General features: G+C 52.2%; 3 protein-coding genes across 3 annotated transcripts in view; 1 reads left to right on the top strand and 2 right to left on the bottom strand.

Annotated features, from left to right (window-relative positions):
• Nucleotides 1–15,192: 15,192 nt before the first annotated feature.
• On the top strand, nucleotides 15,193–18,730 carry LOC123025898 (trypsin-3-like). Its single transcript, XM_044435038.1, has 5 exons — nucleotides 15,193–15,250; nucleotides 16,065–16,239; nucleotides 17,055–17,317; nucleotides 17,702–17,838; nucleotides 18,581–18,730. The coding sequence occupies exons 1-5, from the start codon at nucleotides 15,211–15,213 to the stop codon at nucleotides 18,728–18,730; spliced, it is 765 nt and encodes a 254-aa protein (XP_044290973.1). The 5' UTR covers nucleotides 15,193–15,210.
• The window catches only part of LOC123025895 (C-X-C chemokine receptor type 3-like), a 20,589-nt gene continuing 11,647 nt past the window's right edge, over nucleotides 16,182–25,123 (bottom strand). The window contains exon 3 of the transcript XR_006415208.1: nucleotides 16,182–16,192. The gene's annotated coding sequence lies outside the window, so the exon portion shown is untranslated. The remainder of the gene's footprint in view (nucleotides 16,193–25,123) is intronic.
• The window catches only part of LOC123025896 (C-X-C chemokine receptor type 3-2-like), a 2,406-nt gene continuing 819 nt past the window's right edge, over nucleotides 23,537–25,123 (bottom strand). Inside the window, exon 2 of the mRNA XM_044435031.1 lies at nucleotides 23,537–25,001. Within this exon, the coding sequence (XP_044290966.1) occupies nucleotides 23,964–25,001 (1,038 nt within the window). The 3' untranslated portion in view covers nucleotides 23,537–23,963. The remainder of the gene's footprint in view (nucleotides 25,002–25,123) is intronic.

The raw sequence follows: 25,123 nt of genomic DNA on the forward strand, positions 1-25,123 counted from the left end.
AAGGTGAAAAGTGGGCTGAGTTAGTGGGGAGTAGGGGGCTTGGCTTCTACAAAATTGCTCCGGATGTGTGCAGATGTGGAGCCAAGAACCACACAGATCTAGCATAGCTTGGCAAATCAGGATTTGCCTAAATCAGGATGAAACGAATCATTGTCGTTCAAGTCATTGTTGATGCGTCCAGCATGAGAGGCATGCAGTCTCATACGCTCCAACTTGGCCACCTTGAACTTCCTGATAGTTAATATCAGAATTGTGCCAAATCCAGGCCTCTGCCCAGCTATTTGCACAGATTAGCTCAAGTGTACACCATTTATGCAACTGGGCAGAGCAGAGGTCTGTATTTTGTAGAAATTACTACGGTTTAAAAGGGGACATTTTGTCAATCATGGTGCAATGTAAAACGAAGTCTACATGCAGGTCCCATTGGGTTTTCATTTCTCTATCGCAACCCCACTCAGACATGGCGACTTGTCGTCCAATTCATTTTGAGAGTTCGGAGAACTAAGAAAGTTAGCTAGTCTCTCACATGAAAAGCAACTTACGCAAGACTATTGCATAAACAAGCACTTGTTTTCTTATGAATTATCATTTTTTCTTATGAATTAATATCAGTAGATACATCTCTTGGTGGGTCATATTCATTTGACATCATCAGCCACTCAGCATGTAAGCTACGGTGACTTCATTTTGTGGTGAAGAACCCAAAATGTGCCGGGAAAATGACCACACTTCCCACAAGCGATTCTCCACGCTTTCCCCTCAGCGCCCTAGCGAGGTCCGACATACATCCCCGTGTTCTCCTGGACAAAACCGGGCTCCTTTCCCACTCCCCACTCGATTGGCTGCCCCCTTTTTGTTTGAAAGCATTAAAAAATATATATACTTTCAGATCCTCAAAAAAGCAAAATTCTAGCCAGTTTGGGTGTTCATTTCCCCCCTGAAAATTATATAATTTCGTGAGGGGGTTCTCTTTGTTTTGTGAGTCTTATGGAAGGGTGCAAGACCGCTGCTCCATCTTGCCCGTATCCCTAGACTTGACTTGTCCATTTCCTGGCCTGTTTTGGCTGTCCGTAGGTGCGGAGGAGGAAGGAGGCGCCACACTGCAACACTGACAAGGTCAGACTCCATATAGGCTCCTTTCTTCGCAGCTGCCAGAGTCTTTTTCCTAAACTGTGGATTGAAAGGCACCAGGAGAGAAGGGGGAAATGCATCACAAAGGGAGACCAGTCTCTCCCCTTGTCGAGTCATCATTGTCTGAACATTAATTGTCGAACAGTCTGTTCTTAGTGCCATCCTTCTTTTCAACACCTCTCCAAGTCACCAGCTTCTCCAGAATGTGTGATATCAATACCCCCCACTCTCCAGCTTCTTTCCAGAGCACAAGCTGCTGTAGTTACTTCCCTGACCCTTCTAGAAACCCCCAAAATATGGCTGGGAAGTGAGTCAAGACAGATGAATTGCTCCTCTTTTCCTGCTCTTTGCACTCAACATCCTGCCTTCCAACTGCACACTGATCGCATGCTAGTCTCTTCCACGGACGGCAACTCCACGGTATCCCGAGGAGCCAAGCGGGCTTACACAGCCGGATGCAAAGTCGGGCTTCAGCTGCATCACCAACTGTTTCCAATGGAAAATCCCCCAGAGCATTCAGAAATCCAAGGGGGCCATCGCTTTCCAGGGCCAGAATTTCCTGCTCTTGGACTTGCCCAGTCTGGGTCTCTGCAAAAAGACCAGAGTCTAAGGAGCCAAACCCAGGGAATCTGATGGTTTGCCAGCCCCAGACCAGCTCCTCAAACACCCCCAAGCAATATTACTTTTTAATAACTGGATTTAATCATGATTGGGTTGAACAATTACTCTACTTGAGCCAAGTGCTCCATCACATTAAAATGAAAGTCATTTTGAGTGGGATGGTGTAACAGGGTGTCCTGCAGCAGCAGGGGGCTGGACCCGATGGCCTTCATGGCCTCTTCCAACTCTTCTATTCTATGATTCTATAGAATAAAAGATGCAAAGAGAGGGGACTCAGTCTCCACAGTTCCTCAGACTTTTCTGAAAACATCTGATCTGCATTTTCCACGTGATTTCTTTGCCTTGGTGCTATCTTCTCTGAACTGCAGGACACTTTCTGGCTGAACTTCCAGCATCATGGTTTCGAGTGAAATATTTTGGACACCTTTCAGTTTCTTCTCTTGACAGGTTCCTTATTTTTTAGGGGCTTTCTCTTCTGAAACCAAAAAAAGGCTGTACCAAGGTTCCTTGCCAGCTTTCTACTTAAACCTCTGCTAGTCCGACCGCTTTGATTTCCAGGTTTTATTTTGAGAGCACACAACTCACAGTAGGTTCCAGGATTACGATTCAGGCCCAGGTGACCTTGCCCTGCCCTTGGCTTATTTCTGTGCTCACTGTTCTAGGCCACAGTCGTTTAGGTAGAAACTAACTTCTATGCTGTGTATCGGTTTCCAAACGTAATACCCAAAAAATGGAAAGTCTCCAAAACAACCAGAAACCGAGCAACAAAAAATGCCAGCAAAAGAACAAAGCACCAAAATTGGTGCAGCGGGGCTCCCAGCCGGCTCCCGCCAAGCCATCTCTCCCCTCCCTGGCCCCTCTGACAGCACCAGTGCAATCCTGTGAACGCAGTGCCAACTGAGGAAGAGGCGGTGGGGCGCAGCAGCCCCCCGCCTGTCTGCGGTGAGTGCGATGCGGCCCCCATGCAGACTGGACTGGCGCCAGTCTGTGGGCCGGTGGTTGAAAGCCTCTGGTGAAGGTGACTTGTGTCTCCCTTGAGTCTCCCACGGGCTGCGCTTAGCCAGAAGGTGAAAGGAATGCTGGGTAGACAGACCCTCGCCTGATCCCTCAGGACTCTTCCTACCTCAGTAAAGGTGGGTCCTTCCACAGGTATGGAACCAATGGCATGCTGGGACAACCCCATGGGTGCTGTGTGGGCCTCCCCAGAAATCATGGCCTGCGCGTGGATGTGGAGTCCTCCAGGATCTGCTGGGGCAAGAAAATAGAAAAAACACGGAAGGGAAATGGAATATTTTGAAACGGAGCACGGCTAACTGGTTGGTTCACAGCGCACTATTTTGTTTATTTATTAGATTTATATCCCGCTTTTTCTTTACAACAAATTCAAAGTGGCTTACATCTCTCTCCTCCTCTCGCTCTTCATTGTATCCCCACAGCAACCCTGTGAGGTAGGCTGGGTGGAGAGTCTGTGACTGGCCCAAAGCCATCCAGTTGCCTCCAGGGCTGAGCAGGACTCGAACCCGGACCGCCTGAGTGCCAGTCCCGCCCTCTCTCATTGTTTTACTTTGTGGTGGTTCAGCCTTGCTCTGTTGCTTGTCTTACAGAGCAATGATGAAGAAGACCAGCCTTATACATCCAACCATACAAGTGAGATCAGGTAGAACACCGTCATAATTCAATAATTATGACCTGCAATAAAAATAAAAATGCCATCATAATTCACACCATTGCGGGAGTGCAGTGCCGAATTTTATTTGCATCAGCCACACGCCATTCTAATTAATATACAAACGACATCATGCAATTAAACACAGACAATTGCCAAAGGAGTAAAATGGGTCTAATGTGTGGTGCACACAAACATTAACGTCAAATATCTCACCAGACGCCCACTGCTGTCTCTGGACTAGATTCTGAAAAGTTTGCGAATCACCGAGAGACTTCCCTGGGACTAGTGGGTGACACATACATTTTAAAAACAAACAAACAAACAAACAAACAAACAAAAAGCTCCTCCAGTTAATGTTGAAAAGATGTCCCCCCCCCCCAAAAAAAAAAAAAACCGGTTTCCAGCCTGGGATGGGCAGGGAGGTGAAGGTGAAGGTTGATACAGCTGAGAACATACCAAGGGGCCCTTTGCTTCTTGCCTGGGGAGGAAGCAAGAGGAAAAGCCAATGCACAACGGCAGCAGCGAGAACAGACCCAGCCTGAAAAGGATGCGAGCCAAGGTCGAGGACCGTGTCCAATAATTCTCCAGCCTTGCCCACAAGAACACAGGCTCCTAAAAGTCAATACACGCTGGACTTCATCTTCCATCAGCATTCCAGTCTGGAATTGTTTGCTTGGACTCTGGACAGGTGAGGGGGATCTGCCACTCGGGAAGAGGATTCTGGGAGAAGGTGGGGAATGGATGGGGTGGGGGGAGACATTGCCGGTGTCCTTTCCTGAGGGAGCACAGCCTCCTATAAACCTGCTGCGCAGGTCCTGGCCCCGGGACAGATAACGCTGCGGTGGCTGCGCAGGACAAGGAGTGAGTGCTTTTGTATGCGCCTTCTCGCCTGCACCTTTGAGAAGATGGAGGAACCCAGCACTGCTGGGGGAGCGGAGGAGGAAAATAGTCCCAGAAGCGTTCGTCTTCGGCTCCTGCGCCTAGAGAAGAGAGAAGGTTCTTGTAGCTGGGGACGCCCACGACCCAGATGGGGGATCTACCACAGGCCAGACTGCAGGGACTTAAAGCCCAGACTGGGGTGGGAGGGTGGTGGGGAATTGGTGGGTGGGGGGCGGGGGGACAGGTTTCAGAGTGGACCGTCAGGTGGCACTCGGCTGGTTCTTGCAGAAGAACAATTCACCTGAAGCCCTTTGTTTTCTTGTCCTTTATTTATTTGTTTGTTTGTTTGTTTGTTTATTTATTTATTTATTTATTTATTTATTTATTTATTTATAACATTTCTATGCTGTCCTTTACGACAACATCTCAACATTTTAGGTCAGCAAAGATCTCCTTGCAAGTGGTAGGAGATCTTGAGAAGAAGGGGTACGGTGCATTCTATAGCGACAAGTATGTCTGAGTTACTTCTGCGAGGACCACAGCTTTGGGTGGCTGGGCTCCAGTGCCTTAAACACTGAATCTACAGAGGAATTAAGCAGATAAAATATTGCTCCAGTGGAGATGATAATTGGCTGAAGTTCAGCATGTCAGATCGTTGTGAAAGGTGGATGAGCGAAGTTAGTTAAAATCATTAATGCTCTGAGTGCTTAGGTTTAAGATTGGGGGGGGTATGCGTGTGTACGCACGTGAGAGAGAGAGAGAGAGAGAGAATTTGTACTGTAAAATAAAAGGTGGGATAGAAAAGTTATTAAATTTCACACAGGCAGTGACTTTCAGATGTCTGATGACTTTGTTATTCTAAATATAAAAAGAAAGAAGTATTTTTGCATGATGGGTCTATTCATTAAGTTTTACTGATTTTTTTTAAACCAGCCACCTCAACATTTCTGCTAAATATCAGAACTGGATACAGAGAACCAAAATCAAGACTAAAGTATAAATTGTTGTGGAACCATGGGCTGTTTTGGAAATGTGGTTTGTCATCCAGTCTGAACCCAGACTGCACTAACAAACCATGGTTTGATAATCATGAGCAGTCCACAGTTCCCAATCCAACAACAACCCACAGATTGTCTTCATGGGTTATTAATGATTCACAAACCATGGTTCGTTAAAACAGTTGGGTTCAGATGATGGACTAGCCCACGTTTCAGCGACAATGCATGCTTCAGGGACAGCCTCCACATAACCCACACACAACCCTGGGCTCAATCCAGTCATTGTCTTTGAGTTACCTTTTATTTTTGTCAAATGCCTAAAGTGAAAGCAGATCTGCATGTGAAAGGAGAACCGTCAGCAGTACTAATATCTTCCCCTTCCCCTTCTCGGTGTAGCCTTCCCTTTTATCCTCACAACAGCCCTGCGAGGTAGGCTAGGCCGAGTGCCAGTGCCTAGCCCAGTCGCCTGCCGAGCGTCATCACAGAGCAGAACTTAACCTGGGTGGCCAACACTGGCTTTAAAAAAAGTGTGGCTAAAAAACAGCAAATGGAAGGGGGAGCAGTGACTTTGACCCTTTCGTAATGTTTTTACCGTGACATTTTCCCTATTTCAACATCTTAAGGAGTGACTGTGAAAATGGATCTGAAACTGGTGCTTCTGTCAATGCTGCTACTCCTTTTCTGTGCAGGTAAGCTTCCTTTAACTACTATTTTTGCTAATATTCAGATCTTGCGCTCCTAACATTTCTGTCCCCCGGGGATGGGGAACGGCATTACTGTGTCAAGCAACTGTGACCAGAATCCAGGATCCTGATGGGTCATTGCATAGCATGGCCTTTCTCTTAAATACTGAAGGAGGGAGTCCCTCTGCCGGCCCATCAGCACCAAGGCTCCAAACCCCCAGGCCTTAACCCACCACTTGCCGAGGGAGTGTATCTGACCCCATTGCAGGGGGGCTGTACCATCTTATCCGCCGGGCTTTTCTTCACTGCCTTTCCGTTAACAGATAGAGGAGAGGCCCTCGAGGACGAGGGCGTAGCCACAGGGCCCCAGAAACCTCCTTGACTGAGCACCCAATTACTGGTAGCCAGTGCTTTTTTTGTAAGAAAAAAGGTGCCAGAACTCATGACATCATTTAACTTTCGCACATAGTCAGGCACTGTACACACACCCACACACGTCAGTTGTGTAAAGAAACATAATGGTCGCCGCCCGCAGTAAGCACTCAGCGCGCGACCACACAACCAATCGCAAGCTGAGCAGTGCCACAAGCCGAGCAGCGCCATCACAACCAGCGCGAAGCACGCACGCATCGGATTCGACACGCAAGCAGCCCGCATGCACCATTTTATTATTATTATTATTATTATTATTATTATTATTATTATTATTATTACATTTCTATGGCGCCCCTTGCCAAAACCTCGGGGCGGCTTACAACATGATAAAATACATTGAAATACAATAGTACATAATAAATTACCATTAAATACAAAAATACAAAAAATACATTGATTTACAGATATAAAATTAAAATTAACAGTATAAAATAAAAATATAGGAGGAGAAAGAGAAGGAAGAAGAAGTTGCCCTGGCCAGATCATATGTTTTAACAATTGAAATGATGTTTAAATAAAAAGGTCTTTACCTGGCGCCGAAAAACCAGTAACGACGGTGCCAGGCGGACCTCTTTGGGGACCTCATTTTAATGATTTTGCCTCCGACCTGCTACACTCGACAGGGCGATTCAAATCCACATGGACCAAACATCAAATTTTGAAAAGTTACTTTTAAAACTTGGAAAATCTGTCGAAAAAAGGTGCCGGAACTCTGTTCCAGTGTGTTCTATGCCAAAAAAAAACACTGCAGATAGCTAAACTGTCGCTCTGGCAGCCTCTAGGGCGACAATTCCCACACCTTAAACTAACAGCAAGTGCCAAACAGCAACCTGGCTTGGAAACGGGGTGCTTTCCAAGAAAGGGGTGCAGATTTGATTTTATAACACAAAGGCACATATAAGCATTTTCTGCCAGGCTTTATCTGAATTTTCCCAACAACACCCCCCTCCCACCACCCCTTGGTCAGTAGCGCAGCTCCGTCACACGAACAAGTGAGTCAGTCCAGATGAATCCTGTTCAAAGCTTCCTCGTTCTCAGAAATCAGTTTCTATCTCAAAACTAAACTGATGCGAGGAGCAAATTATTGTGTACAGTGGAGAGTGCATGTTTGCTGAGAGTTCAAAGGGTAGGGAAAGGGAAACAATTGGGAACAAAGCAAAGAAAGAGAAAATTCAGAAGAACAGGATATGCAACTTGCCCTCATAGGAAGCCCCTTGGTACAAGGAGCTCAGTGCCAGCCAGCTCTCATCCTCGCCTGCTCCCCCACTTCCCTGCCGTAACGCCCCCCAAACTATTTGGTTTCCTGACTCCCTGGGTCTCTTCTGACCCCTAGTAGCCTAAGAATTTCATCTTCCTCTGGGCTGAGGCCCTTACGATGCCGAACCTCCTGTCTGAGGCCACCATCCCTTCTGGTCAGCAAACTCGGGCTAGTCTGCCTTGCAAGATGGGGAGCGATGTGGGAGGAGGCAATTGCCCCATGGCTGGTCAGTTACTTGGCTGGCCTTTGGGCCAATTCTTCGAGATTTCTAAGCTCCAGGTGGCTTGCAATGGCACATCAAATAGAATATGAAATGCAGAGAATGAAATCATTAGAATTACAGTAGAAAACTTAAAAGTCAAATGTAAAGCCGAGTTTTAGGTTAAGGTCATACAGATTAAATCACCAGCACTTTTAAGCCATGGACATAATGCCCGATATTAAAGCTAGTTAAATGCTTTGTCATGGAGGACGGTCTTGAAAGTGTTGGTACCAGTTAAGCCTCAGGGTGGGGAGGAGCTTCTCCCATAATTGGGGGACACCCCAAACAAGGCCCTTCTCCTTGTGGCAACCAACAAAGCCTCCCTCGGGGACGGCAGTTGGGGGCGGGTTTCCGATCTTCATCTTCCAGGTATACTGCGGTTGGGAGTTCCATCGGGTATCTTGGAGCCAAGCTATATAGGGTTTCATAGATTCCAGCCAGCCTCTTGAACTGGGTTTGGGTGCATAGAGACAGCCAGTGCAAGCAGGTCAGGATTAACATCATGGCTTTGGACCTTCTGGTTCCCGTTACGAACCAAGCATTTTGCACAAGCGAATTCTTCTGAACGGCCTTCAAGGAACGGCCTTCAATGTTTAAGGAACCCCACGAATAGGTTCCTTAAACATCTAGAGGGAAATAAGAATCCATTGGAGTGCTCACGTTGAGAACTGGTATCTTATCCTCAATCAGTCTTATGCACCCCTTGGCCAGTGCCCAAGGAAGCCAAGCTGGCACTCCTGTCTATGCATAAACCCTAAACGAGAGAGAGAGAGAGAGAGAGAGAGAGAGAGAGAGAGAGAGAGAGAGAGAGAATTCATACTGACTTCCTTTTTTTGTAGAAGTCTCCAGTTCCCACCTGCATAAGCGAGATACATCTGAGATGATCTCTGAGGTGCAGAGTACCTTCAATGGATACTGGAATGATACCACCGAAGTATTCCAGAATCTCCACGAAGACGTGAGCACTGCTGTGACTGGATTCTTCGAAAAAACAGGGTAAGAGCAAGGAGGATCCAAACAGGGAAAAGAGGACAAGCAGTCTAGTTGGGACAGAAGGCTTCCAAGGATGTAGCCTTAGATACCTCTCCCCTTAAACAGATGAGTTTAGGGTTGTAGTCTAAATTCTTGAAGCTCTTGAACCCAGTGGGGTGGTTGGAGGATGGTGGGCGTTTCGATTTGGGGGCAGGGAGAGGCATGTCCAGCAGAGGTGGAGCAAAGGGGTCTCAGGAGTTGGGGCCAAGGGGCCACTGATGGAAGAATGCTCTTTCAATCCCCAACTGCCTGTAACCCATTTCACAGAAAGGAAGAACTGAGGCACATGAAAGGAGAAATCACGGAGCCCTGCAGAACGAGCTGGCTCCGCAGAGCATCCACAGGGACTGGCCGAGGTAACACACCCACGCAAAATCACCAGGCTGCCAAGATCTTCAGAGCCACACAGCCACCGCCAAGGCGAGGCCACTAGCTAGCCCTCTGCAGTGAGCCTGCTCTCTCTGCCCCCAACACACAACACAACACAACACAAGCACAGCTCCAGTGCCATACAAGAAAAATGCAAAACCTTCTGACAGCCTCTTTAAGTGGAGGCAACAGAGTAAGTTCCTTGCTGCAACAGAAAACTCAAACTGAGCACCAGCTGCCGAGAGAGAGAGGTGTTGATTCGGCACTCCCTTCAGATTACTGCTTGTCGCGGCATCCAGGTGCACCAGGGACGAGAACACCCCATGTTCCACGAGGCTGCATCCCCATACCCTTGCGAGGGGGGCCTGGAGGCTGGTGCCAACCCTCAGAACCCCCGCTGGGCTTCCGAACCTGCAAAACACCCCCTTGCTTCTCAGACACCCCCATCCAGCTCCATCTTCTGCCGGAACATCAGCTCAGAAAACACCACCAAAAGTCTTCCGGCACGTGAAAGAGAAGCAGATGACCCCGGCATGAGCTTCCCTGGACAGGGCCCTGCGCCGTCCCATGCAAGGGGTGGGGGCTATGGGGTGCCCGGGCTTTTGTAGAGCACACATCATTTCTGCATGCTGGAGTAGTAATAAAAGGGAGGTCGGAGCGGGGAGCCATGAAGGAACATCCTTCTTTTTAATATCATTATCATTATTGTTATCTACAGTGTTTGACAGATAACAATATCTGCAGTGCTCCACATCTACCATCTGCCAAAGCAGGGAAGACTGCAGCCTTAAAATATGCATGGCTCTTTGACCAGCATCATGGGTGTTGCAGTCCTTGCCCTGCTTTGTAGTGTGTGTGTAACTCATTGCAAGATGTAGCACCGAGTTCTCAAAACAGCCAAAATCAACCCTTTGTCACATTGCATGATGTGACCGATCCTTTTTATATCCTGCTTTTTCCCCTTCTGTAAGGAACACAAAGCGCCTTACCTAGCTCCATTTTATCCTCACAGCAACAGCCTTGTGAGGTAGGCTGGGCTGGGAAGGAATGAATTTGCCAGAGCACATAACGCAGAGAAAGCGATTTCTGGCACTGGGGGATTAAAGCAAAGTGTGGGGTGGGGAGAGCAACAGCACCCATGAGTTATATGCCCCTCTGTCCCCACAACGGTCAGCGTCCGGGGTGTGGGCGGCTGGGTATCAGGTCAGGGCAGCAGGACCCAGACAACCAGTGCAATTTACAGGCCCATTCCAAATCGGAGTCGGGCAGCCCAGAGATCGAGGCAGGTAACAGAAGTGCAAGGCAGGCCAGTCCGAATAGAGCAGAGCAGTCCATGCCAGTCAGGAGTCAAAGCCAGAGAGACAAGCCGAGGAGAAGCAGATACCTGGGACTGGAGCAGAAACCGGAACAGGTGAAGCCAGGCATGGTCCAGAAGCAGAGGCAGGAGCAAGGCGACGGGCAGGGTCTCCAGGAGCGGGTTCCAGAAGGCACAGGGAGCTCCGGCAACGTCAAGCCCCTTCATTGCCGAGGGAGAGCCTGAAGGCAAGAGCTGGGTCTTACACAGCCCTTCCCTCAGGGCTCCCAGGTGCTGCTCGTAACATCCCAGGTGGCTGCGATTGACGTGGGTCTGAGCCCACAGCCACCAGAGCTGCTATTCTGGTCTCTGGCCAGAGGAGGGAGCCCTCGTGTTGGCCAGGGCTGGGCTGGGCTGGCCTGCCCCACCAACTGAGTTGAGTAATAACCAGCAGAAGAGCTCACACGGCAAGCCTCTCACACCCGCTTTCTCATTTCTCTTCTTTTTCCATTTCCTTTCTAGCATAAAAGCCAGGAAGCCCAGTGGTTAGCATGTTCACTGGGAAATCCAGAGATCTGTACTCTAGTCCCCACACAGCCATGAAATTCACCGGGTGCCTTTGCATTAGGCACAGACTCAGCCTGGCCTACCTCACAGGGTTGTTGTGATGATAAAATGGAGAGAAAGTGAATCTGGTCCTACAGCATTTCTGTATTTCCCTTTCTGAAACTGACTACCAGATGGCCCAAATTTACTTAGCAAAGTAATACATGCTGTCACTTGTGGAGGACAAATAACAAACTGTCATTTAATCAATCAATCAATCAATTGTTATTAAATAACGAACTATTATGTGCTATTAAATGACTTTTCCCCCAGGAGCATTCTCAGACCCTCTGCAAATCCCATGTGAACGACTCCTTGGAGAAGTTCAGTGGTTGCAGCATTGGGGCAACAGAGCGCATGGCATGCGCCGGGGTTGGAGAACGGCCGCTCCAGGTCAACATCGCCCACAGAAGGGCTGCTTGTGCAGCTGTCGCCTGCCTGACCTCTCTTTGTGTCTTGCTTTGCTTTCCAGAGATTACTACAACCATTTCTCAGAGGTGGCAAGTCTCTACGGTAGCATTGTCTTCGACCAGGTTGCCAGTTGGTTTAGTTAGGAGGAGTGGAGTACTTCGCCCGCTTTCCTTCCGTGGAGGAGGCTGCAGTGGGGCTCAGGAAGCGGGTTCCCCATATGTTTGGGGCAGGAAGAGGCTTCCCCGTTTGATGACGTGAATAAAGGTCTTTCCCGTCTTCCACGTCTGAGGTGCTCTCTCAGCTCAAGGGCGGGTGTGGGTGCTCTTTGCAAGGCAAGGAAGCAGGGCCTTCGACCTGGATGCACCCGTGTGCCGCATCCCCAACCTTGCAGCCAATAGCCCTTCGGACTGTTTAGCACTGCATCTGAAGCCCACAACTCAAGGTGCTCGCCCAGTGGGCGTAATGTGCTACTTGCGATGGGACCCAGCAGGTGTCTTTGGGTCCGTCGACGGTCCATTTCTGGAAAGGATGCTTTTAAGCAGCAGGCTGTTGCTCCTCTTGTGCTGGGCTCACGCACAAATCACGTGGGTGCCAAAGCACACTGGTGCGGAGGCGAAGGGGAGCGCAGACCCTCCGAAACATAAGCATCTGCTGTCAGCTCTGCCGGCCGGAGACACCAGACTCTGCCACGAGTGGTTCTGCAGAGTGGCCTGCTTGCCCCAGGAGCGTGGGGTGCGCCCCACAGATGCTCTCACACAGGGTGGTCCAGGACTGCCTTCCCCCCTGCCCTCCCACAGGACCTGGAAAAACACCAAGGGGTCCTCCCTCCCCATCACCACCCGACCCCAGCAGCTGGGGGAACTGGGGGCAGGGGGCACTGCCCACCAGTCTGCACAGCCAAGAGGGCTGGCCGTGGCGGCTCGTCCCGGGAGGGGAGCTCTTTCGTGCCAGTGCTGCTGGGCTGAAAGGGCAGGTCGATCCCCCGCAGAGCAGCTGCTCGGGTTGCTCACGGCCCTTCCGGGGGCTTCCCGGGCACAACGCAGCTGCTTCAGGGGGCACCTCGGCCCAGACTGAGCGCTCAGTCCCGAGGCTTCGTAGCCGCGGTGGCTCCCAGGGTCCCCGGGAGATGTAAATCTGGCATTTGCAGGACTTCTCTGTTTCAAACGACCAGCCATTCTTCAGCAGAAGCTCTGGATTTCCAGTGCACATCCAGAGAGCTATTAGCCCACAAAGGAGGGGTCTCTGAGCACGCACAGAGAAGTTTGCTGAACCCAAACGTGAGACTACCTCCCAGAAGCCCCCTTTGTGGTCACCCTGGGGCCCACCCCTCTAGATCTATGCAGGCCTTCTAGTTGGGAGCCCTCTCCCCACCCTGCCCCATGGGGATGAGGACTGGGCCGGACTCTCCTGGCTCACATGGCCTCCCTGAGCTGCCACACGCGATTAGTACCCAAGGCTTGCCCAGAGATGGCCTTGGGATAAGCTCCCCCGCCTTTGCTATCTCTGTGTCCACAGATGTCATTTCCTAGGCTTCACCCTCGTCCAAAAAGTCAGTGCCACCCAAGCCCTGGAAAGCATGCCAAGAATAACAGCCGCTTCCATTCCCAACCATCCCCACAAGCCTTTGAGGAAAAGCCAGACCTGCGAAACGACAAGTGTGTTGGCCAGCTTATGCATTCAAAGGCTTGACCCTGAACCCTAACCTATAATCGTGCTAACACTGCACCCTAAAACACACTATTAAAACAACAGGTTTCAATGCCCTATTCAGAGGCAGCATGGCGTAGTGGTTAAGAGCATGGGACTGGGACTCAGACGATCTGGGTTCTAGTCCCCACTCGGCCATGGAGCCAACTGGGTGACTTTGGGCCTGTCACAGATTCTCAGCCCAACCTACCTCACAGGGTTGTTGTGGTGGGGATAAGGTGGAGCAGGAGAATGGTGTAAGCTGCCTTGAGCCCTTTGTAGGAAAAAGGCAGGATATAAATCCATAAATAAATAAATAAATAAATAAATAAATAAATTCAGAACCATTTCAGCTGGGATAACATTAAAAGGAATGCCGATTGCAGCCGCATCACGATGAATTAAAAGCCAGGGGAAAGTTGCTTAAACAAAGGTGTTTGGGGGAGTCAGCTGAAAATGGAGCACATTTTCGGTCTCTTGAACTGTGACGGGGAGGATGTTCCAGAAGGAGGGGTAGCCGCTCACCAAGAACTTTTCAAATTTCGGTGTGGTGATGTGGGTTCCTTGGAGGCTTCAAACAGCGGGGGAGGTTCCATCACTCTCAGAGCTGCCAGTGATGCACAGAGCTGGCCAAGTCTCCTGGATGGAGCACAGACCTTCCCAAGCAGTGGCCGAAAACAGTGGCGGCGATCGCGTTTGCTCGTCCGTCCAGAAAACCAGGCCCAGCCCTGTCTGGGGGACAGCAAGATTCATGCTGCGGACACAGAGCCCGGAAAGACGCAAAGGCTTTGCCTGAGCACATGGACGGACTCCTGCAGGCAACACGGCTTTCCTAAGAAACAAGCCACTATCAACAGCCGTAGCGTTAGGGTTGGGACGGACCGAGCAGAATCTGTCCCACTGGTATTCAGGGACTTGCTCTAATGTTTTGCCCCTTCTTGCCAAGCCAGTTTTGCTGGTGGAAGGAATGAAGCTCATTCCACTGGCAAAATTCCTCTGCATCACCTGTAGCAACACGAAACAGGTGGCCTGGGAGAGCAGAAGAGGGAGCCCAGGAATGGTGCAGGGCTCCATTCCCGGCGAGCCCCACGCGGCCAATCTTCCACAGCAGACAGAGCAGCCCAAGCACCTGTGACCTGTGGTGCAGAAGAGGGTGCTGCTTGCCGTCACGTGGGCCTTGCCAGAAGCATTTCTCCTCTGGGCAAAGTTGAGCAGCCATCTGGACTACTGCAGGGAGCTGCCGGAGGTCACGCGGGCCGTGCCGGAAACAGGGCACCAATCCTTTGTCATGGGCAGCAGTCCTTGGGGCTGCTTTCAGTGGGGTGGAAGAGAGATGCCACGTGTGTGGCTGGATTCTCGGGGATCGCCCCACCAACTCTGGGTGGCACATCACCCTCTTGGCCACAGAGTGGGCTTTCAGAGCCCAGCCCATGTTCAGCTGGATTTTTGCTGTTTTCCACCCGTTTTCCCTCCTGCCGGTGCGCTCATTCAGCTCCATTCCTTCAGGCTTCGTGGCCTGAACACGGGTGCAGAGAAGAAGGAGATGGTTGGTCAGGAAGAGCTGAGCAAGCAATAGAAGGAACAGATTTGGGCGTAAGGCCTCAGCCTGTGGCTCAGGTATGCCGTGGATCGTGTCCTTGCTTCTCTTAAAATAGAACACGATGTGAGGGAATGAGCTATCTTCAGGCTCAAACACACTTTGGGAAAGGCAGCGGGTGCTACGAACAAATATTTTCCACAAAAGTTAGATGGAGGGGCTGCTCTTTCTATTTTTAGCCTGTCAACTGGGCAGCTGTGAGATAAGGTGAGGCGAAGTTGCATATAAATAATCCAGGAGAACCAACAGCTCTTTCTCGGAATCCGACGATCTTTAGCAATGGCTCTCTTCCTGGTCGCTCTTCTTCTTGGAACCGCAGGTAATTTCTTCCCTCTCTCATGATATTATTCCCAAGTTCCCTGGCAGACTGTGAGGCCATCTCCCCGTCCTCTTGAGCATCAAAAGAATTCTCCCTTTCCCCTGGCAGGTCTCTCTCCAGGCTTCAGTCTGCACCTTTGCAAGAGGTGCCAAAGAGTACAGGCCTGGCCCTGCGCCACCCCCAGAAAATTGCAGCTTGAAGGGAGAGATTTCAGGAGAGCCCCCATTTCCTGCTTAGACCAGAAAAAGCAGCTTGCCGGAATAGCCACCAAGGACCTGCAAAGGGGTCCTTTGCCGTGCCCAGTCTGGGCCGCATCCCCAGACTACAGTCCCTCCCCTCCCCGACTGTGCCTGGATGTCTGATTAATGGTTGCGTGCTCACCTTTGCTTTTCCCTGTCACACACCTGCAATTTTGCATGGTGGATTGGTGTTTGCATAAGGCCCAAGAGCGCTGCAGAAGTGTACGGGGGGGGCGGGGGGAGGAGAAACCTTAATGCCCACGAAGGCCAAGGAGCGTCTGAGCAAACCTTTCCCTTTTCCGTAACTGTTGCTGTGCGGGAGCTGCAAATATGACTGGCAAGCACAGCAAGGGCAGGGGTCTCACCCTGCTGCCCCCCCCCACCATTTCCCTGATGTAAAACCCTCCCCATGCTCCTCTTTGGGGGGGGCACTCAAGAAGGGGTAGAGCAAAGAAGCGAGGGACTGCAAGGGGGTTTCCTCCCAGGCAGTGCCGGGCCGTGGAAAGGGGCGGGCTGGGGGGGGGCCGGCCACCCCAGTCCCCGTGGGAGACCCAGGCCTCTCTGTCTTCCTGCAGCAGCAGCACGGCTGAGCAGTTTCAATGACGATGACAAGATCATCGGGGGGTACGAGTGCCAGCCCCACTCCCAGCCGTGGCAAGTCTTTTTGACCTACGGCAACGGCTACCGGTGGTGCGGGGGCTCCCTGATTAATAACCGCTGGGTCATCTCTGCGGCTCACTGCTACTTGAGGTGAGTACCGGCGCATGCGTGCCAGGTGGGCCAGTCCGTTTCCACACCTGATCCGCGGAAGAAGCATCCCCGCGTTACGGGCTCTTCGCAGCAAGGGCGGCAGGAGGTGAAGCCGCTGTTCCCTGCCAAGGAGAGCCAGGTTAGCATTTCGCGTGGCTTGGCATCCAGCCAGCATGTCCTTGCTGAGCTGGGAAGGCGTGGGCCTGCAGCCGGCTGGCTGACCACCTGTGGAAATGCAGCAGGAGTTGGGACTCGGAGCTTTCGGACCCCCTAAGAAGTGTGCCTAGCACCGACTCGCTCTTCCTTTCAGCACCGGGCAAACTCCTTTTTATTTCCCCAGCATCTGAATCATTAAATTCTATATTGTGTGTCATGCACCATATCATGAATGGCTGGGTGCCCTCTGGTTTGAGTTGTGGTCGACTCGGAGGGAGAGCTTGATGGGCGCTCTCCGTGGTTCTGAATTCCATCCCCAGCTCGCTTCACCTCGGGCAGCCCCACGCCCGGCTTCCAAAATGCTCAGGAGAGAAGCCCGCTGTGGCCGGGGAAGCCCCTGGCACAGGGGATGCCGGCTGCCCAAGTTCAGTGCTATTCTTGCTATTATCCTTAATGATTCTGTTATTCTCATGCGCGATCCCTACACATTAGCTGCCTGAAGCCCGTCTTTCGCCATAGACCTGGCGCACAGTTGAGCTCTGGGCCATAAAAGACCCCACCGGCTACCACGGGAGCCCATCTTTGCAGAGGTGGCTCGCAGTGACGCTCGGCTGGGGCCAACGGGGAGTGGCTTCAGGGCCCGCTTTTCTCTCCCGCAGCCCTAGCACTCTTAGGGTGCACCTTGGCGAACATGACGTCACCGTTGAGGAAGGCACCGAGCAGCACCTCCAGGTGGAAAAAGTCATCCCACATCCTCAGTACGATTCCGGAGTCAGGTTCAACAACGACATCATGCTGATCAAGCTGGCCCACCCGGTCACCTTCAACAGCTACGTGCAGCCCATCAACCTCTCTCCAACCTGCCCCAAGGCAGGGGACTCCTGCCGCGTCTCCGGCTGGGGGAACCTTCTGATATATGGAGGTAAGCAATTATATTGTCATGCTGGTCTGTGGGGAGACGGAGCACCCCTGCAAGCTCGATCCAAGCTGCACCGGCTTTTAAAGCAACCATTCCCCTCCTACGAGGGTCCCAATGCAGTGTCCAACTGAGCTTGCACCTGTGGAGCAAACAGAGTGGATAGGTAAAGAAACGAAATGCAAGGCCAACAGCTGAACCAGGAGGCAGCGCTTGAAACCCAAAATGACGCCCACAGGAGCGAAATCCACGCCGCCGAGGGCCGAGAGTCCTTCCGCTGCCCCGTGACACTCTCTGGCAAGAGTGGGCTGGAGAGACGACCGATGTTCTGTCTCGATTTTGGGGGCATCTTGTGAGCCTTGGACTGAGATGGGTTCTTGTTCTTTGCAGTTAAATATGCGGACACCTTGCAGTGCCTGAACTTGCCCATTCTTTCCACCAACGTCTGCCAAAAATGCTACCCAAGCCGCATCTCTGTGAACATGTTCTGTGCTGGCTACCTGCAGGGAGGCAAGGACTCTTGCCAGGTAAGAGCGAGCCTGGTGCTTGGGCTTGGAGGGGGAGGGAAAGGGCACAGGCAGTGGGAAGAGGTGGAAGGGGGCACATTCAGCTGGCCGGTGGCATCACACCAGTGCAAGCTGCCCGGGTAGACTGCCACGCCTGAAAAACTCTTCTGTGCAAAAGGGAAATGGCGAGCAAATTTCCCGGCAACTCAAAAGCTAGCAGATCTGGGGGAACAGCCTGGCCCAACCTGCTTCCTACAGCACCAGTTTTCTGGCTGCAAGGATTGCATGTGAGAAATGCAGGTGCAAATATCCGGTTCTGCTGCTGCTGCAGCCTGCACAAGTAAGGTCCGTTCCAAGCCCAACACATGGAGCGGGCAGAGAGGGGAGTTTTAGAGACGGCGCAAATGAGGGGAGGCAGCATCGTGGACTGATCCCATGCTCAGGTCCCTGCGTGCAATAATCTAGCACATCAGGGGGAAAGATCAGATCTCGTCTTCCCTCGGAGACATTATTTTTCTACATGCAGGGAAACTTTTACAGAGGTTTGTTAGTGGCGGTGGGCAGGAGACGTTCAAAGAAATGGCACACCCCGTCTGAAGTGGTGGCGTCCAGGAGTCCGGCACCACATTTGACAGAACGGTGGAACAGCTCAGAAGGATAGAGGCACAGATGGGCAGAAATGGAGTACGCACTGGGAGCAAGGTTAAAGGGAGCGTGGCGTATTGCAGCGTGGATATCAATGTGTGGCCCCTCTCTGCTGCAGGGAGACTCCGGGGGCCCACTGGTGTGCAATGGAGAACTGGCCGGCATTGTGTCCTGGGGGTCCGGATGTGCCCTGGAAAACAAACCTGGCGTGTACACGACTGTCTGCAATTACAAGGAATGGATAGAGGAGGTACTCGCAAACAACTGAGACCATCCTGGAGATTCCCTTCGCGAAACAGGATTCCTTGTTCCAGGAAAATGCCACATCTGTTGGATCCAAATGTCTGCTTAAAATAAAGGCAGTGGCCAATGCTACCTAAAAAGTAGAACTGCATTTATAGTCCAGCTGCTTATTTATTTATCTATTTATATTATTTGATTTCTAGCCCACCCCGTTGGCCAGATGCCTCCTTAGGTGAGTCACAAACAATAAAACCATTTAAAACAATATGAAACCTTTAAAACACACCAATGAGATAATAAATAAAAGTGCACCTTATCACATCTGAACAGAACCGATAATTGCATAATTTCATATCACATACTATTAAAATACACATGATTAAAAGTAAATTAATTAAAATACTGGCAAAATAAAAAGGTCTTACGCTGGTGCTCTGAGGAGCTCATTCCACAGCAATGTCCTTCTTCTCATGGAATCGTGGGAACTTTCGCATCCAGGGAAAACCACACTTCTCCAGAGTTGAGCAAAGTGGGGAAAAGAGAACCGGGTAACTGACAGAAAACATGAAGTCACATGTAGTGCATCCGAAGGAGTTCACCGGAGAAGGTTGTTAGTTGGAAGGAAATGGGGGCTTCAGACCTCCTCTTTGTGATGCTCTTCTGCAGCTTGACTGAGCTGTTTCGTTTTTCATTACAGAAAGACGAGTGTGTCTTTTTCATGTGAATTTTCCTGGGGGTTTCATTCTGCCATCTGTCAAAGCTTTCAAAAGTGCTTTTCCTTAGAAAAAGGGAGCAATTGCTCTTTTACACTTCGAGCAATACATACCCCCAGGTCAGAAATGAGGAGGAGACTTGAGCATTTTTCTGCAAAAGGGGTGTATATCCCCCCCCAGCCCAAACACCCCTTTTACAGGTAAAAATCACCCACACCTTTGTTTTTTCTTGTCAGGTCATCTTCTGAAAGCCTTGTTCACATTTGTACATGGTTGCACTTGATAAAAAATATTGAGCAACAAAATCATGATTTAAAAGAGTAAAACCCTCCATCCAATAACAAGGACACGGACAGCCACGGAACACTAATGCCTGAATGGCCCACACCTTGGCAGGCTTAGACACTAAAAAGTTCAGACAGGCTGCAAGTCTTTTTTCTGTCTGAACTTGCCTTTGATTGCACCTTAAAGCAGCAGTATAATTTCAAAGGCTAAATGAAAAAGGCACTCTTCCAAAAAGCCAAGAGAGAGGGGTCCAACCATCATGCTTTTCCCCCAGAAGAATCTGAATCCCAATCCAGAGCCAAGCTGGCCAACAGGACCTGCCTCTCATCCGAATTCCTCCCCACCTGGGTCACCCTTGCCCAGCCCTTTATCAAGCCCAGGTGACCTTCAAACATTTTGACTGCTCGCTTGTTTCAAGACGCCCAAGGCCTCTAGAACTAGCCAGCATTGGCCCACCGGTGACACCTCACGTCGGAGTCACAGAATCGCAGAATAGAAGAGTTGGAAGGGGCCATGGAGGCCATCGAGTCCAGCCCCCAGCTGTTGCAGGACACCACATCACACCATCCCACTCAGAGGGCTGTCCAGGTTCTTCTTGAATGTCTCCCGTGTGGGAGTCCCACCTATTTCCTCTAGCAAGCAGATTCAAAAAAGATTTGGCATCCTTAATTTACCCTTGCAAATCCAGTGAAATGTGCCAGGAACTGGAACCGGACTTTGAGCTTTTCCGCACAAGGTCGTTACGGTGGGCATGTCGTGAGCGGAGCCGGCAGGAGCCGGGGGTCAGACGAGGTGGCCCGGGAGGCCCCTTCTGACTCACTCTGTTTCTATGTTTCTATGTTACTATGCACTGATAACTTCCTTCTTTGCAGCTGTGTGTGGGCTCATTCCTCTTTTTCCAGAGCTGAGTTTGGCATAGAGAAAATGAGCTACTAGATGACTTTGGGGGAGGTGGCCCTGTTGCACCTTGCGCGTTTCCACGGTGCAGCTACCTCATGGCTCACCTGGAGGCCGAGCTGCTGCAAAGCAGGGAAGGCAAGGCCCATTTTGAGCCCAAGGCGGGTCCCTTCCTTCAGATGCAAGAACATTCATTTATTTATAAAATGTATATCCTGCCCCCGATAGTCCCACCCAGAAGATATTTAGGAAGAAATAAAACTGCTTGGACCAGAGATGAGATATAGTTGAATGAATTCACGTGGAGATGAAATAGGGTTGCAAAGAGAAAGAAATAACGATAATTTTAACTATTAAAATTAAAAGCACCAGAGAGAAAGAGGGATGGTGGTGGTAAAGGGCACTACTGAGAAGAGGATAGAAGGCAGTGGGGGAGGAACCAATCAATCCCACTCAGCTCCCATCAGTCCCAGCCAGCACATCAGGGATGATGGGGTCCGTATTCCCCATGCCAGCTCCCAGCTTCCCTGACTCCCAGGGCAACGGCAAACCATGTTTCTCAGCCTAAGAATAGTTGCCGAGTTGGCTTCCTCTCACCGGGGCAGGAAATGTTTGGTAAGGTGATTCTTGCAAAGGAGTTGCGGCAAGTTGCTGACTTGGTGGTTTGTAACTACCCCCAGTTGTCGCATGTCTAGTACCCACCACTTCTGGGAAAGTACCGCTTCACTTCCTCCCTGCATGTATGCGTGCGCACATGCAAACACACGCATGCACACCGGAGGATTACAGGAAGCACAGGAAGGACTCATCCACTTCTTGGCATGTTCCTGCAGCCGCATTTCATGGTGTTCAGAGGCTGCACCTTTGTCTTACTGAAGCTGCTCCCGCCCCGTTGATGCGAGTCAGAGAAGTCATTCTTTAAGCAAGCGCTGTATAGGCAGCTCTCCGGGAATCTTCTCCGTTTCTCCCGCGGCTGTTAGAGGCGCAGGATGGCGTGCTGGCGAGGACGGTCTTTAGGATTTGAGCCCCCACATCTGCTCCAAGAGCTCAGGATGGTGGACCCAAGTCTCCCTCTCTGTTCTTGCAACAGGCATGATAGGGTAGGTGCAGCTACAAGCCCTCGAATGGGGTCGTGCATCTCAGAAACCGCCACACATGCGCTGGCAGATGATCAGGCTCTCCGAGGGAACCCGCCTCCTTTCTGCTGCCTTCTTGCTTTTCAGTCCACCAGGAGATAGGACAGGAGGCAGCATGGGAGGAGCGAGGCGCCTCGCTTGGAGGACGCGATCGCAAGCTGAGTGCAGCTCATCACAGCAGTGCAGTGAGGAAGATGAGGGAGTGACCAGGCATGCTGGCCGGAGCGGGGGGGCAGTGATCCCCACTCAGGTGAAGCGGGGCATCAGTGGAGCAGTGAGGTGGAAAGCATGCGCTGATTCCCAGACGAGGGAAACGGGAGACGTCCCCACAGCCCCTCCCTTTCACCAGCCCTCTTGCCTCCACCACCAGGGGGGCTCTGGCTGTTGAAAAGCTGGACAGCAGGAGGGATGGATCCCCCTGCCCCCCACCCCAGTGAGCAACTCAGTTCTCCCAGCACCTCCTTTCTGGGTCAAGGCCTGGGTCCTGTATCTGCCCCCCTCCCCAAAAGCCCCCGGACTCCTCCAAAACAGGTTGAGAAACACCATGGGGCAACCGCGAAGGAGAGTCCAAGAGCGACCCCTCTCCCGTTCCTGCCCCTCTTCCTCTTCCTCCACATCAGAACCTGATGAGGACTCCCCAGCACAGCCTCTGTGAGCGGGAGACCCCTCTCTGTAGCATCTTTTTTTATTTATTTATTTTATGCGGGATTTTATGATTGTAAGCCACCCTGAGGCTTATGCGATGGGGTGGCATAGAAGTTGTTTAAATAATAAATCAATCAATCTTTGGCAAGAGAAGTGAGAGTGGGGCTGGTGAGGGCCAGCCCACCGAGGCCTGCGGCTCCCGGCCAGGTGTCCCTGCTCAGCTGGTTCTCAACAACCTTCAAGGCAGCGGTGGGCAAAGGAGGGATTCATCGACCATCGGGGCCGTTGGCGGCGCTCAGCGGCGCTCCCTGGCTACCCGCCTGGCAAGAGCGGCAGCGGCCCCTCTTGCCAAGCAGCTCTATGGTGCTGGCCTTGGTACCACGGTGAGCTGTGTTTTCTGGGTTCCAGCAGCACAACCAGCCAGAGCGGAACAGGCAGACAGCGCAAACCATCGAACAGGCTGTTGTTTCCGTTTGTGGTTTCCAAAAGCTCGGCATACCCTGCTGAAATTCCACAACGGGGTTCCGACAACACAACAGCCTGAAGGAGGTCAAAAGACACCCGTGGCCTGTTGTGTTGTGTTGTGTTGTGTGCACCAGCCCAATGGCTGGAGCAAGTTCATCCTGGGAGCTTTGTGACTGGGCAAGGATCTGGACCAGATCTCCTGCAACAGAGCGCTCTTCACTGGAGCGCATGACGCCGTTTCTTGAAAGAGAGCGAAGGAGAGGGGGGCCAAAGCGGCGAGGCCCAGGTGCTTCCCATCGGCAGCTCATCCCTATTTCCATTCCTAGCAACCAGCACTTTTCACGCAAGTGGGAAGAGGCCACCCTGCTCCGCTCTGCAGGCCAGGAAGCAACAGATGAAGGGGGATGAGAGTAGGTGGAACACGGCGACCGACACACCCCGTCCATTTTCTGCCTCTCTGTCCAGCCTTAATATGCATTCCGTGTGCCATTGTCATCTGCTAGTTCCATAACTGAGGTGAGATTTTTGGGTGTCACACATACCCATCCTCTTCTCCCACCCCAAATTTATTGCTGAAATCCCTCCTTTGCATTATTCCACATGCTAAAAGGGGCAGTGGGGAGATCCTGAAGAAATGAGAGAGAAACTGCCCATTTCATGCTCAATTCTAATGAAAGTGATCGCTCCTTGTCGGAAGAGACTTTTTTTTAAATTCCCAATTACAGTAACATGCTAGAACAAGAATCCTACATAAGAATAAGAATGGCAAGGATGTTCCCGCTCTCTCCTCTCTCTCCTCTCCAGTTAGTTCATTTCACAAGGAGCATCTGCGTGGGCATTCGGCAGGAAGCGGATTCCAGCTCTGCATATTTTCTGCAAGGGAACGCGGAACTTGGTGCATCATGCACGAAGAATTGCGCCATTGCCTCCTTTGCACAAAGAAGCCACACGAGTTCCGAGCATGTGAGGAGCGGATCTCAGCTCCGCCTGTTGCCTGGTGAGGACCAAAAGGAAGGGAGGGAGGGAGGAAGGAAGGAAGACGTCCGGCGAGCACAAGAGAGCCAGCTGCCCACCTGACCTTCACACATCAGCCAAGGCTTTCCTTCGGCGGCAGCCCTCACAGCATGACGGAGCCGTCCCCCGCCTGGGCCGTGCTCGGCTCCGTGGCTCGGCTGAAGTCCTCCAAGGCTTGGCTGTCCCTCGGGCTCCAGTGCCCGCCCCGGCCTGGGGACAGCCGGGAAAGCTCCCTCCGGAACTTCGCCCCCAGAAAGGCATACACCACGGGGTTGAGGCAGCAGTGCAGCAGGCCCAGGCTTTCCGTGAACAGCAGCCCAAAATCGAGCACCTTCTCCCGGGCGCAGTCGCGGGCCAAGTGGCCCAGGCGCTCCAGGCTGTCCACCAGGACGAAGCCGTGGTACGGGCCCCAGGAGAGCGCAAAGAGCGCCACGATCGCCGCCAGCAGCCGCACGGCCGGGCGCCTGTGCGGCAGCTGGGCCCGGCGCAGCCTGGCCACGATCCGGCAGTAGCAGAGCGCCATCACCAGGAGGGGCAGCAGGAACCCCACGAGGAAGGCGGCCAGGCGCAGCCCCAGCCGCCAGGAGTCTGCCTCCCGGGCGCCGAAGCCCAGGTGGCAGGTGACGGCCCCCGCCTGGGGGGTGTAGCCCACGCTGCGGAAGTGCAGCTCCACCGAGGACAGGCCCAGGGCGAGCCCCCAGAGCAGAGCCGAGCACAGGCCCACGTGGGAAGGCCTCACGTGCCGGTGCAGCCACGTGGGGTGGCCGATCAGCAGGCAGCGCTCCACACTCAGGCAGGCCAGGAGGAAGGCGGTGCTGTAGCCGTTCAGGGTGGACAGGGCCCCCAGGAGCTTGCAGAGGGCCTCCCCGAAGGGCCACGGCTGGGTGAACTGCGTCGCCCAGAAGGGCAGGCTGAGGACCAGCAGCAGGTCGGCCACAGCCAGCTGGAAGAGGAAGCCGTCAGCAAAGGGCCACGGGCACCGGCGCCTGCCCAGGACGGCCAGCACCAGCCCGTTGCCGGCCAAGCCCACCACGAACGCCACGGAGAAGACGGCCGGGCCAAAGTAGCGTGCGAACGTGCCCACCTCGTCCTGCTTGCAGGGGGCTGTGGCTGGGTCGATGTCCAGGGAGCCAGTGGGAGACTGGGAAGGAGAGAGAAGGCGAGTCAGAATGCGGGGGGGGGGGGCGGTCCATGCACCCTACCCGTCAGGTCTTCTGTCCTTGCACATGCGTCACGTGGGGGGGGGGGGTGGGGGCAAGGGGG

Source organism: Varanus komodoensis, unplaced genomic scaffold (assembly GCF_004798865.1).
Source record: "Varanus komodoensis strain SLA01 unplaced genomic scaffold, ASM479886v1 scaffold29_1, whole genome shotgun sequence".
In the NCBI taxonomy this organism is placed as follows: domain Eukaryota; kingdom Metazoa; phylum Chordata; class Lepidosauria; order Squamata; family Varanidae; genus Varanus; species Varanus komodoensis.